This window comes from Schistocerca americana, chromosome X (assembly GCF_021461395.2).
Source record: "Schistocerca americana isolate TAMUIC-IGC-003095 chromosome X, iqSchAmer2.1, whole genome shotgun sequence".
Classification (NCBI taxonomy): domain Eukaryota; kingdom Metazoa; phylum Arthropoda; class Insecta; order Orthoptera; family Acrididae; genus Schistocerca; species Schistocerca americana.
This window is the reverse complement of record NC_060130.1, coordinates 759,181,744-759,194,984: the sequence shown is the minus strand read 5'-3', so window position 1 is coordinate 759,194,984 and position 13,241 is coordinate 759,181,744. Positions and strand designations below refer to the sequence as shown.

Sequence of the window (13,241 nt, the reverse complement as noted above, 5' to 3'; positions counted from 1 at the left end):
TGGGCAGGCATTGTTGGTGATGTCTTGATTGGGCCCCATGTTCTTCCACCTATGCTCAATGGAGCACGTTATCATGATTTCATATGGGATACTCTACCTGTGCTGCTAGAACATGTGCCTTTACAAGCACGACACAACATGTGGTTCATGCACAATGGAGCTCCTGCACATTTCAGTCAAAGTGTTCATACGCTTCTCAACAACAGATTCGGTGACCGATGGATTGGTAGAGGCAGACCAATTCCATGGCCTCCTCGCTCTCCTGACCTCAACCCTCTTGACTTTCATTTATGGGGGCATTTGAAAGCTCTTGTCTATGCAACCCTGGTACCAAATGTAGAGACTCTTCGTGCTCGTATTGTGGATGGCTGTGATACAATACGCTGTTCTCCAGGGCTGCATCAGGGATTCCATGTGACGGAGGGTGGATGCATGTATCCTTGCTAACGGAGGACATTTTGAACATTTCCTGTAACAAAGTGTTTGAAGTCACGCTGGTACATTCTGTCGCTGTGTGTTTCCATTCCATGATTAATGTGATTTGAAGAGAAGTAATAAAATGAGCTCTAAATTGGAAAGTAAGCGTTTCTGGACACATGTTCATATAACATTTTTTCTTTATTTGTGTGTGAGGAATGTTTCGTGAAAGTCTGGCCGTACCATTTTGTAACACCCTGTATATGATCAGAATTTCTTTGGGTTTTGTGAAAAACCATTTAAGAATATTCTGCTTAGGTAGTCACTGAAGGCTTCATGCATTGTCCTCTTGACAGCCAAATGTGTTTCATTCAGTATCTATCTATAGTCCTATGCTTTATTTTACACCTATTATACAGTATTCTCCATTTCTTTAGAAGTTTTTATCACAGAGACTGCATACCGTGAAGGGTCCCTCCTATTTAGAACTGTCAAACTGGGTACATACATATCCAGTGCATGCTCAACTACTGCTTGAAACGAGTCATAGTTCCTTTACATGCTCCTGCACTGTGCTGAAAGTTTCAAGTTTGTCATTGAGATAGGATACTATTGATTTTTTATGTAGTTTTCTGAACATATATATCTTTGTTGGTTTTAGTTGCTCTTTGTACTTTGGTAATCATTGTTGCCGCAACCACATCATGATTACTGATAGTAGTTTCAATGTGGACATCCTCAAAGAGGTCAGGTCTATTTGTTGCCATTAGATCCAATGTATTTCCATCATGAGTGGGTTCTGAACTATCTGTTCTATGTAGTTTCCAGAGGAAGCATTTAGTATAAAGTCTCCACCATTGATGATGTTACATACAAGGAAACTGAGGTTATCTTTACAGTTTTCAGTTACATAAAGATATGAGTCTGGTGGGTGGCACAAGAATCCCATGCAGCTTCAATTTCTGTCTAATTGGATCTGAGTTTCTTGTCTACTCTGACAAATACACAACCTCCATTTCCCATTAGCCTATCGTTTCAACACACACTTAAATAAGTCTGCCTGCTTAGCTGAGTGGTAAGGTGTTTGCTATTGTGTAGTGGGCCCAGGTTCCATTCTTGGCTGGATTGGAGATTTTCTCTGCTTGTAGACTGGGTGTTGTGTTGTCCTCATCATCTTCTCATCACCACCGACATGCAAGTCACCCAACATTGCGTCACCTGAAATAAGACTTGTATCTCAGTGGCTGAACTTCCTTGGATGGGGCCTCCCAGCCAACGATGCCCCACGGACATTTTTACACTTAAATTTTCCCCAAAAATCTCACTACTGTCAATTTCAAGTTTCAACCAGCTTCCTGTACCTACTATTATGTGAGTGTTAATGCTTTTTAGAGGTGCTTCAAACATCGGCACTTTGTGGCAAATACGTTGGCAGTTAACCACTAGGATTTTAATACTCTCACCTCTGGGAGGCTTTTCTTTCGATCTTACATGTACTTCTGGGCTTCCTACGGCTCCAACATTGTCACTTGTCAGGCAGGCAACAGATGGTGTGTGCGGATCAGAGAGACAAAAAGCACACTGGCTCTGCCACAACATATTATCTTGGTCCCTATGCACAGAATGCATCACATAGCTGCCTTCTTTGATTTACAGCACTGTTAAAAGCGTCAAAAAACATAAGGACGAACAATGATGCAAATGAGAAAGTATGATATTGTAGTGAGTACATTTCTCTGAACACTAATAAACACACAATTGCATTCAAGAACAGAAACTTGTGTTTCCTGTGTTTTCATCCATATTTCTTTCATTGGTGCTGCAGCGATATTAATGTAAGTTGTCTAACTAGAGTGTACTTACATGTTACTGTTGATTGTTTAGAAGGTTACATTTCATACTTAATGTTAAGCTTTCTATCTGTTTGTGTGGCATTATGAACAACAATTTCTTCAAAATGTTTGAATCTCAAAATAGTTTTCATCTTTACAGTGAACTTTTTCTAATATCTCTTTTTCTTATTTTAGTGTAACGAAATTCCTCTAAGTGATAATGGTGTAGGTAATTTTGTTCAGAGTTAGTCATCATGTTTTTATTCACCATTTGTTCTAGAATTTTGCTACAAATAGAGGTGATTGATGTATATTGATGGTTTTGTGGATGAGTTAATGCTGCCTCTTATGTAGTGTCATTGACAGGTTTGCTTCTGTCTCATTTTATGTCTCATGTAGGCCATGGCAGCTGACAAAGCTGCACTACATTCAAACTCTGGCACTAAACTTGGCTCACTCCTCTTTTGGCCATTCCGTCAAATTTCAAAGTTCACCATATTGCTTCACCTTTGCATTTGTGTTCTTCCACCTATTTGAATGATTTACTGTTGCCCTCAACGGCAAGGTTTTTTGATGATCCACTGATGCACAGAGACCTAGGCCTCTACTTCAGCTAGTTACTGAGACTCATATTTCATTATTTATTTCCTTTTGTATTGTACAGCAATTGGTGAAGCAGCAGAGCACCTTATGTGACCACCAAAGATACATAAAACTATTAATGTTATCTCTTGTCTCCTGTTGAACTCTTTAAGAAAAGACATGCTGGTGAACTGTTATGTTATGTGTTGTATTTGTTGGCACATATATGTAAATTACTGAACTTAATAATATCTCACTGTTTATGTGGCTGTCTTTAGCATTGTGGTTTGTCACTCTTAATGCAACTTACTGGTTTCATAATATTCTGTTTATACAATAATTTAGGAGAGGCTGAGCCAGATGTTTTTGTTTGTAGAACTTTACAAAAGAGCATTCATATCATCTGAATTACACATTTCTATAAGGCTGAGATTGAGATTTCTCTGTGAAATTGTGTCCTATTTATCTTCCCAATTTGAACAGGACTGTTGAAGAATCATTGGTGGATTTTACTTCTTCCTTTTGTCAGTGTGTGTATTCATTTACAATATACATCTATATAGCTGAGGTCACTAATGCACTTTTCTTTGATGGCACTCAGCTTGACAGTACTGCATTAAAATTATGATCATCAGTATTTAGCAGTCAAGGAGAGAAGAGGTGATGGCATAAAGTTGCAGATCACCAGTGTGCATCAGTTTCCTGGGTTAAATTCCAACCTCTCAGCAGTTTTTTATGGAATGATGTTATGTGACTCTATTGACACTAGTGAATCCTTGAGATGATTCCATTAAGCTTGGTGTCTCCTTTGGTTTTATGTGTCAGCACTGAGTTGCACTCTCTCCCATCTCTTCCTCATCAACAACAATGTTTAAATGACACTAAACTCTAGATCCACTCACCACCATCACCTATTCTGAACGGAGACACTTAAGACATAAAACTCATTCATAACAAAGCAATAATACCATTTTGTACATGGTAACATTGCTTTCAAGGCAGGCAGATTAACAATCCCTCATAAATCTTTGAGCTAGTAATCCCATACAAATTAAAATTGTGTATTGGGTCAAGACTTGAACCTGGACCTTCCTTCCAGAAGTGCTAATCTCACATGGTTTGCTTTGGAAGTAAGGAGATGAAGTACTGGTGGAAGTAAAGTTGTGATGGTGAATCGTGAGTCATGCTTGGATAGCTCGTTCAGACGAGCGCTTGCCTGCAAAAGGCGAAGGTCCCATATTAGAGACCTGGTCTGGCACAAAGCTATAATCTGTCAGGAAGTTTCAGATCAGTGCACACTGGTCCCATTCTTGCAGGATCTTTTTCCAGCCACAGTGATGTTGGAGATTTGATGTTTTACCGGATTCCTGATATTCATGGTACACTCGTGAAATGGTCGTACTAGAAAATCGCCACTTCATTGCTACCTTGGAGATGCTGTGTCACATTGCTCAAGCACTGACTATAACACCACATTCAAACTCACTTAAATCTTGATAACCTGCCATTGCAGCAGCAATAACTGATCTAACAACTATGCCAGACACTTTTTGTCTTATATAGATATTGTCAACAGCAGCACTGTATTTTGCCTCTTTACATATCTCTGTGTTTGAATATGCATGCCTATACCAGTTTCTTTGGCGCTTCAGTGCAATATGAACAAGCAGTGATGATAAAACAATGTTTAATTTGTTGTTTTATATTTGTAACTATTATTTTTTCTTTGTCAAAATCACTTAAAGGGGTTTACATTTTACTGTTCCATTTGCTTTGTAATGTTAAACCAATTTTTTAACAAGTTCGCTTTTTCAAGTACTAAAACATATGACACAATATTAGGTAAATATTTTGTCACAAGGCTAAGGAACTTCAGCACTCTGAGATACCTCTACTCAACGTTTGAAAGGCAAGTTTTTAAGTGTTACAAGAAAAGGACGTGAAAAGTGAAAAAGAAACTGTAGGACCAATCTAGTAGGCCCTACTACATCTCTATGTTGCTGTACAACAGAAACAGAAGTTCATTAAAAAAGGTTTATTTATCTTCTCAGAGAAAAATTAAAATATCACTCAACAATACCGAACATAAAAACAACAACAGTAAATCAATGTACAAAAAGATATGAGATCAATTAATATATTTATGGAATAGTTTTCTATTATAGTATTTTGTATTCCTCTTAAACAAGGAAGTAGTCACAGTCCAACACTTTATCTTCCTAATTTAATATTTTGTACATCACACATGTTTACTTCAGTGCTGTTGCTGACAATGTAATATAATGTAGCAAATTACACCAATAATTTAGTATCTTATTTTTACACTATGATCTACAATGGAGCACATTTCAGTTGATAACTGAAATATTTTGTACTAGAAACAACTCACTGGATCCTTGCCCAGAATTAATTGGCAAGGAAAGTATTTTGAAGTAAATAAATAGTTTCCAGTTTATCATCACCACATTAAACTGCAGTAAATGTCAAAAGCACAACACATCTAAGAGCATTATCTGTAAGAAATTACTGTCTTTTAGCAACATGCTGTGTGTGTGTGTGTGCTAAGATGTTTCCTCAAAAGTCAAGTGAGAGTGATGCGCCATCTCATGCGAGGCAGTTATCTGAAGAAACTGGTGATTAAGTGATTCATCTAGCTCTAGATGTTCTTGCAGGGCTGTTTCAATGTAACCTAAAAGAATGAAAAATATGTCTTTAATATAATCAAGTATTAGCTATTAAAATAAAAAGAATGAACTTGAAAAATTGTTAAAGTAAACACAAAGGCAACACACACTACCAAATATTAGTAAATATATATAGTTTTTTACATTTGATAATAGCACATGACTATTTCTTTTTCCTAATAATAGGCTGGGATGAACTCATGCTGACTCAGGATCCTTCCACATTGTCTGACTGTTTTTATGGGTGCTGGAGGCCTTGGATATAGCTAGATACCAGCATTATTGTTCATTGTTTTATTTGACGGATCTTATCTTTAGATGTTTCAATAATTTGGAGTCATATCAAGGACGTTCTTATATACCCCCAAATCTGGAGAGAAAGATCAGAAAGAAGTTTCACTCAAGCCTCTAAAAGCATGGGCGTTACAAGATATTTTAATGATTAACTAAGTGCAGATTTTAGTAGAATAAAAGTCTGCTTTAGTTGTCAGTAATTTCTCATTTATTGCAGGACTGCTTTTGAAGCCTAAAGTTTCACCTTCAGGAGCCACCAAATAATTATGGAAATGTAAAATATAATTATGGAAAAATATAAATGTGTGGCACTCAGATCAGTCAGTCATGAGGGCATCACACACATACCAAACAAACACATGGGAGCCTAGGACAAGTAACAGTGTTGCCCACCTTGACAGCCAACACAGACTTCTGTCATCTCATGACTGACTTCGGTCACTGCCAAACATTTGAGTGTCCATAGTTATCTGGTGGCACATGAAGATGGAGCTTTCGGCTTGGCAAGCAGTCACGTAATAAATAAAAAATTATTGCCAACTGAAGAGGATTTTTATTCTATTAATATGTTTCTCAGTTGTGGATGTTCACCTGATCATTTAGTCTGTAAATATAGATGGAATTACAGGACTGGATGGTTCAAGTTATTACACTGCCACTTTTACATACAAAGGAGTTAAAATTTTGAGAGTCACACCAGCTCTTTACCTACCAATCTATTCTGCACTCTACTATTGCAATATACATCCTTTACACATATATAATATTTATTTAGTTAAATTCATAATTTTTATTAAAGAGGTTAGGCTCATGTTAAGCCAAAGGTCATTTGAAACATGCAGTCTCATCTTTATCATACTTATTTGGCATCGGACTGTTGATGTGACAGAATTGGAGGGTAGCTTTACTCCAAAGATACAGATTTAGTTATAAAGTTCCTAACTGTCTGCCTAAGTGACACATGCTATTTCAAACTCCTGCTGTCACTGCTCCACAGAACTAAGTCAGTAACACATATAAAAAAAAAAAAGAGAAATACGTATACAGGTTGAATGGACATAATGTTACATATTTACAGCCACTATCAATGATGCAGCAATGTACATCTGATAACTGTTATTCCAGTTATGCAGATGTAAAGGTGAGGATTTTGGACCCAATGATGGTTTGATCCTAGACTGAAATCAATTGTCTCTAATAAAATATATTATTACAGATGTGTATTGCATAAGCAGTTCTTAACAATAATTAAAGCTGTACAACACCATCTCCATAAAATATTTCTACTAATGAGAAAGGTGTCTTGAAATCACAGCAGTTTTTATTAGACAAAGTATTTATTATATTTCAAGTTAATAGAAAACGTCCCTGCAATACCTAAACTTCATTCACATCCACATCTCCACTAGACTTTGTCATTGCTTCTCTGATTCAGTACAGTTGTGGTAAAAATTATATTTTGTCTCATTTCATACGAAAGTAACACGAACCAACAATTAGTAATATCAGTGCCAATTTTCCGCACTCTGATTAATGATTGTTCAGAACGCGCTCCCCTGCAACTCACTCTGCAGATTCTCTCAGACCAACTGCCATGTGTCAAGCAGGCAGGCACGAAAATGCTGCTACACTTGAATGATGGGGTATCCCTGTGCCACCTATGGGCTCTGGTCCAGCAGAGATAAGTTAGAATTGATATGTAGTCAACTTTATTGATATCTGTACCCTTACACAACTGTCAGTCCTTGATAAAGGGTATCAGGACTCAGGTATCATGTTAATAAGAAGTCTGCCCAAAAGCCTGCTGGATGGTGTACATGACATTAATATTCCAAAGGAGCTCAAAGGCTGTCTGATGGAAAAGGAATGTTATGGTTTTATTGATTACTTATTAAATTAAATTTTTTGGTATTGTTCATTGTACTAATTAGTGTCAAAGCCAAAGTTAAATTGTTGCTCTTTAAAAAATATGTGATAATGAATCCTACAGGATCAAATGAAATCAAATTAAATCAATCAGGTTAGTGAAATGAATATCAATAGAGCTCAGCATCCGAAAAGAAGTATATTCATAAATGATTTTTTGTCTCAGTATCCAGTTACATCTTCAGTGTGCGGTTTACCTTGATGTCAAGGCTTTTTTTCTTTTATTATAGACCAGCTGACTGCCTGGTGTTGCCTGGGTATGTATTTATTCTGAGCTTCTATTAGGTCATCTCCTCCTCCCACTTCTCTTCGTCCATTTCCTCCTTCACTCCCTCTCTGTCCATCTCCTCTACCCTCTCTCTCTGTCCACCTACTCCATCTCCCACCCCCTCCCCCCCCACCCTCCCACACTGTCCATCTCACCCTGCTCATCTGTCCACTTTCTCCTTCCTCTCTCTCTTGACATCTGCCCCTCCTCTATGTGTCCATCCGTTCCCTTCTCCTCTGCACATCTCCCACTCCCCCTCTAATTCCACCCACCCTCCCTCTCCCTATCTCCCCCTCCCCCTTCTCCTTCTCTCTCTCTCTCTCTCTCTCTCTCTCTCTCTCTCTCTCTCTCTCTCTCTCGCTCCATCTCCTCCTTGCCCCTCTCTCTATTCGTCTCCTCCTTCCCCTCTCTCTGTCCTTATAGTTCTCCCCCCCCCCCTCACCCATTTCCTTTTCTTCTCTTTCTCTGTCCATCTTGTCCTCCTCCTGTCTCAGTTCATCTCCTCCTCCACCTCTCTCTGCTCTGCATGCCTCTTATGCCCCCTGTCTCTGTTCATCTACTGCTCCTACCTTTTTCTGTCCATCTCCTCCTCTCCCCTCTCTCTGTCTATTTCCTCCTGCTGCCCTCACTGTCCATCTCCTCCTCTCTCCTATCTGTGCCCATCACCTTGTCCCCCTTGCTGTTTGTCCTCCTCTTCCTCCTCGTCTTCCTCATTCTCCTCCACCTCCTCCTCCTCCTCCTCCTCCTCCTATATCTTTCCATGTCATCATGCTCACCCCAACTGCAGGCTGGTGGTTTTACCTCCACGGCATTTCTTTGTCGATGGTAACTAATATGTGTACCAAATTTGGTTTAAATTGTCCCAGGGACTTAGGATGTCATTTTTACCCATGGTTTTGCCATTTACTGATATATCAAATATATTTCATACATATTTAGCATACTTCACACGTATTTATCCACACATTTTACCTGCATCACTAGCGAATTTCGACCTCCAATTTCATTTTCACATAGCTCAAGTTTATGACATCATATCTCCTGAACTACATGCTACACAATGATATAACTTTGCAGATACATCCTGTGGTATATATGGCTACTGTCTGCAAAATTTGTTGTGAATAGACTTAATAGTAAAGAAGTAATGAATTAAAATGTTATGCATGATGTGGTAGTTTTTCATCAATGTCAGTGTTTGAGACATCTTATCTCCTCAGCTATATATGTCATACAGTGATATAATTTTGCTGGTACATTCAGTCATTCAGTGGTACATGTGAATACTATCTGCAAAATGTGTCATGAATACAGTTAGTCATAAAGAATCAATAAATAAAGATGTCGTGTTTCATGTGGCACTTTTACTGTATGAGCAGTGAAAATGTGGTAAGCAATAAACTCTTTTCCTTTATCATTTTGTGTGAGTTGTCAGCAAGAAAACTTTTTGTAAAGGTTTGAAATCATGTGAAAACGTTTGTTGCAAGCCTCTAAGTGCTCTCATTCTCAAATACTGGATGACTAAAGTACAAGCTTTCGCACATTGTGGGTTACACTGCTTTTTCACCCCCACCTCATCCCTTTGATAGGTAGATGGTTCTTATCCCCACAGCAGTTCTCTCTAGACAGTAAGTGATATTTGTACCAAGTCTGGTTAAAGTAGATCTAGTAGTTTATGTTGAGATGTGGAACATACATACATATTTACATACACTCCTGGAAATTGAAATAAGAACACCGTGAATTCATTGTCCCAGGAAGGGGAAACTTTATTGACACATTCCTGGCGTCAGATACATCACATGATCACACTGACAGAACCACAGGCACATAGACACAGGCAACAGAGCATGCACAATGTCGGCACTAGTACAGTGTATATCCACCTTTCGCAGCAATGCAGGCTGCTATTCTCCCATGGAGACGATCGTAGAGATGCTGGATGTAGTCCTGTGGAACGGCTTGCCATGCCATTTCCACCTGGCGCCTCAGTTGGACCAGCGTTCATGCTGGACGTGCAGACCGCGTGAGACGACGCTTCATCCAGTCCCAAACATGCTCAATGGGGGACAGATCCGGAGATCTTGCTGGCCAGGGTAGTTGACTTACACCTTCTAGAGCACGTTGGGTGGCACGGGATACATGCGGACGTGCATTGTCCTGTTGGAACAGCAAGTTCCCTTGCCAGTCTAGGAATGGTAGAACGATGGGTTCGATGATGGTTTGGATGTACCGTGCACTATTCAGTGTCCCCTCGACGATCACCAGTGGTGTACGGCCAGTGTAGGAGATCGCTCCCCACACCATGATGACGGGTGTTGGCCCTGTGTGCCTCGGTCGTATGCAGTCCTGATTGTGGCGCTCACCTGCACGGCGCCAAACACGCATACGACCATCATTGGCACCAAGGCAGAAGCGACTCTCATCGCTGAAGACGACACGTCTCCATTCGTCCCTCCATTCACGCCTGTCGCGACACCACTGGAGGCGGGCTGCACGATGTTGGGGCGTGAGCGGAAGACGGCCTAACGGTGTGCGGGACCGTAGCCCAGCTTCATGGAGACGGTTGCGAATGGTCCTCGCCGATACCCCAGGAGCAACAGTGTCCCTAATTTGCTGGGAAGTGGCGGTGCGGTCCCCTACGGCACTGCGTAGGATCCTACGGTCTTGGCGTGCATCCGTGCGTCGCTGCGGTCCGGTCCCAGGTCGACGGGCACGTGCACCTTCCGCCGACCACTGGCGACAACATCGATGTACTGTGGAGACCTCACGCCCCACGTGTTGAGCAATTCGGCGGTACGTCCACCCGGCCTCCCGCATGCCCACTATACGCCCTCGCTCAAAGTCCGTCAACTGCACATACGGTTCACGTCCACGCTGTCGCGGCATGCTACCAGTGTTAAAGACTGCGATGGAGCTCCGTATGCCACGGCAAACTGGCTGACACTGACGGCGGTGGTGCACAAATGCTGCGCAGCTAGCGCCATTCGACGGCCAACACCGCGGTTCCTGGTGTGTCCGCTGTGCCGTGCGTGTGATCATTGCTTGTACAGCCCTCTCGCAGTGTCTGGAGCAAGTATGGTGGGTCTGACACACCGGTGTCAATGTGTTCTTTTTTCCATTTCCAGGAGTGTACATCCATGTTTATAATATGTGTTGATGTGTCTGCCACAATCTAGGTTATTAAACCAGGATGTCTGTACACATTATTTTTCAGTTTACACCGGAATGCTTATTGGTGATCACAGAATTATGTCCTGAGCTTACTACAATAGAAAACTGACAATGATGCTGCTATGGCATTCACACATTTTTTCCCCACTTCTGTGTTCACAAACTGTCTGGTTACATTTGACCCAACTTTCTCTGTTTCACTCTCTATCTCTCTCTCTCTCTCTCCCGCCCCCCCCCCCCTCTCCCCCTTCCATATACCACTGCTCTCTCCAACTCATCCCCTACCACACATAGATATCAATACAATATCACTGTACTCCATACAGATTTGAAATTTTATGATACCAATAATTAAATTTACAAGGACTTGCCATTGTCCCCTGTTCAAGTATAGTAGTTTAATCAAATATCACATAATGAAACTATTACAAGGCTAATGTTTGGTCTAGCATTTTTCCTTTTTAATTGTAATCATATTATGGGATTCCCTGTCTCTGATGTCCTGTTAATTTCATACTGTTTACCTGACAGGTGTTACACAACTCACAAACAGTAGTAGGACAATGAAAATAATTGAAAGTGAAGAAAAATAAGTTAAATATTTAATGGATAAGTAATGAAAGTGTCATACCTATATTATCATTCAACATTTTTTGTATAGAATCATAGGGAATGTATTCTGGAACTGCACCATTATGGCTCTCTGATGGTTCTTGTGAGGTGGCTGATGTCATATCCTCTTCATCATTTTCATGGTTTACGTTGTTTGTAAATACGTGTTGATCTGTAAAGAAAATTTAAGAAAATGTGTTTATACAATCTATACAAAAAATCTTCATTCAAATCCAACACTGCCCACATTGTTTGAATCATTTGCAACTCCTGTGTTCTATCACCTGTGTTTCCCTATAGTCTGACTGAAAGATATTATCAGAGGGATTTTTGAATGTAATAAAAGCAGCTCTGCTTGTTGCTGAAGGCATTTTCCACTTATTAATGCAGTTGTGCTATAATCTTTACTTTTCTTTATGATATAGCATTACACATTGTCTGAATGTGGGTGTTGTATTTAGTATTGATTGTTGTTAAATAAGGTACAAGGTAACAGTCTCTGGAAATGCAAAATATAAAAAAAGAAGGATTTCGATTTAAAAAGCACAATAAACATGTACTACAGTTGTTTATCTGTCAAACAATAATGATCCTACTGGACAAATGTAACTGATAATAAATTGAACATTTATTTCGTAGACTTAAAAGTAAAGATTCTCAACCCAAAGGTTACTTTGAACACAGCGTGGCTTTACTAGATGTGGTGCTGTTGGAGGTGGCATGCCCTTGGGTTTGAGCTAACTTAACTAGCTAATTTAAGGTAGATGCCAAACCATGATGCAATTTGGAATTTTTCAGAATAACAGATAATTCTGAGAAGGGAAAGATGCCATATATGAGAGGAAAAATTTTAAGATCAATTGTCTATGTTGGGTACTTTTATTTTTTTTCTAATCCTTCCATATTTTTGGGGTGCATGCATTTTGGTTGTCAGCCACCTTTAGTCACAATTACTGTCATAGTTCTTTTGGCTATTAGTCCAGCCAGCCTTAGATACATTTAAACATACATACTTAATTAGATTTAAGGTACATCAAAATCTGTGTAGGGGCTGTGCTTATTATGTATGTATGCAGGTAGAACTGGCTGCAGTCCGAAAATCATTAGAACCTACATTGGCCATGAAGAATAAGCTTCATGTTGCCAAGGACTGTGGCAGAGACAGGGCCTCTGTGGCACCTCTTATACTGTCAGTATGTAACAGAGCAATCTGGGACTATCCTATTTGTTCTTATACCACTCCAGATGCCAGTATTATTAGTTTTTTCCTTTTCTGATTTCTTTTCATGAAAAGTACATATGCGATAGTAATGAGAAATAACTAATTTCTTTTTTAAGTATTTAATTGAAATTGATAATTCACTGAAGATTTTAATTATTGCAGATGTCAATAGTACATTTGATTCATATGAAAACATTTTATTTTTATTTAAAGGAATATTCATGATTTGC

At 39.6% G+C, this 13,241-nt stretch overlaps 1 protein-coding gene across 1 annotated transcript in view; it reads right to left on the bottom strand.

Annotated features, from left to right (window-relative positions):
• Window positions 1–4,910: 4,910 nt before the first annotated feature.
• LOC124555435 (transcriptional activator GLI3-like) overlaps window positions 4,911–13,241 on the bottom strand; it is a 47,412-nt gene continuing 39,081 nt past the window's right edge. Inside the window, exons 9-10 of the mRNA XM_047129345.1 lie at window positions 11,809–11,961; window positions 4,911–5,520 (exon numbers count right to left, since the gene is read on the bottom strand). Of these exons, the coding sequence (XP_046985301.1) occupies window positions 5,393–5,520; window positions 11,809–11,961 (281 nt within the window). The 3' untranslated portion in view covers window positions 4,911–5,392. The remainder of the gene's footprint in view (window positions 5,521–11,808; window positions 11,962–13,241) is intronic.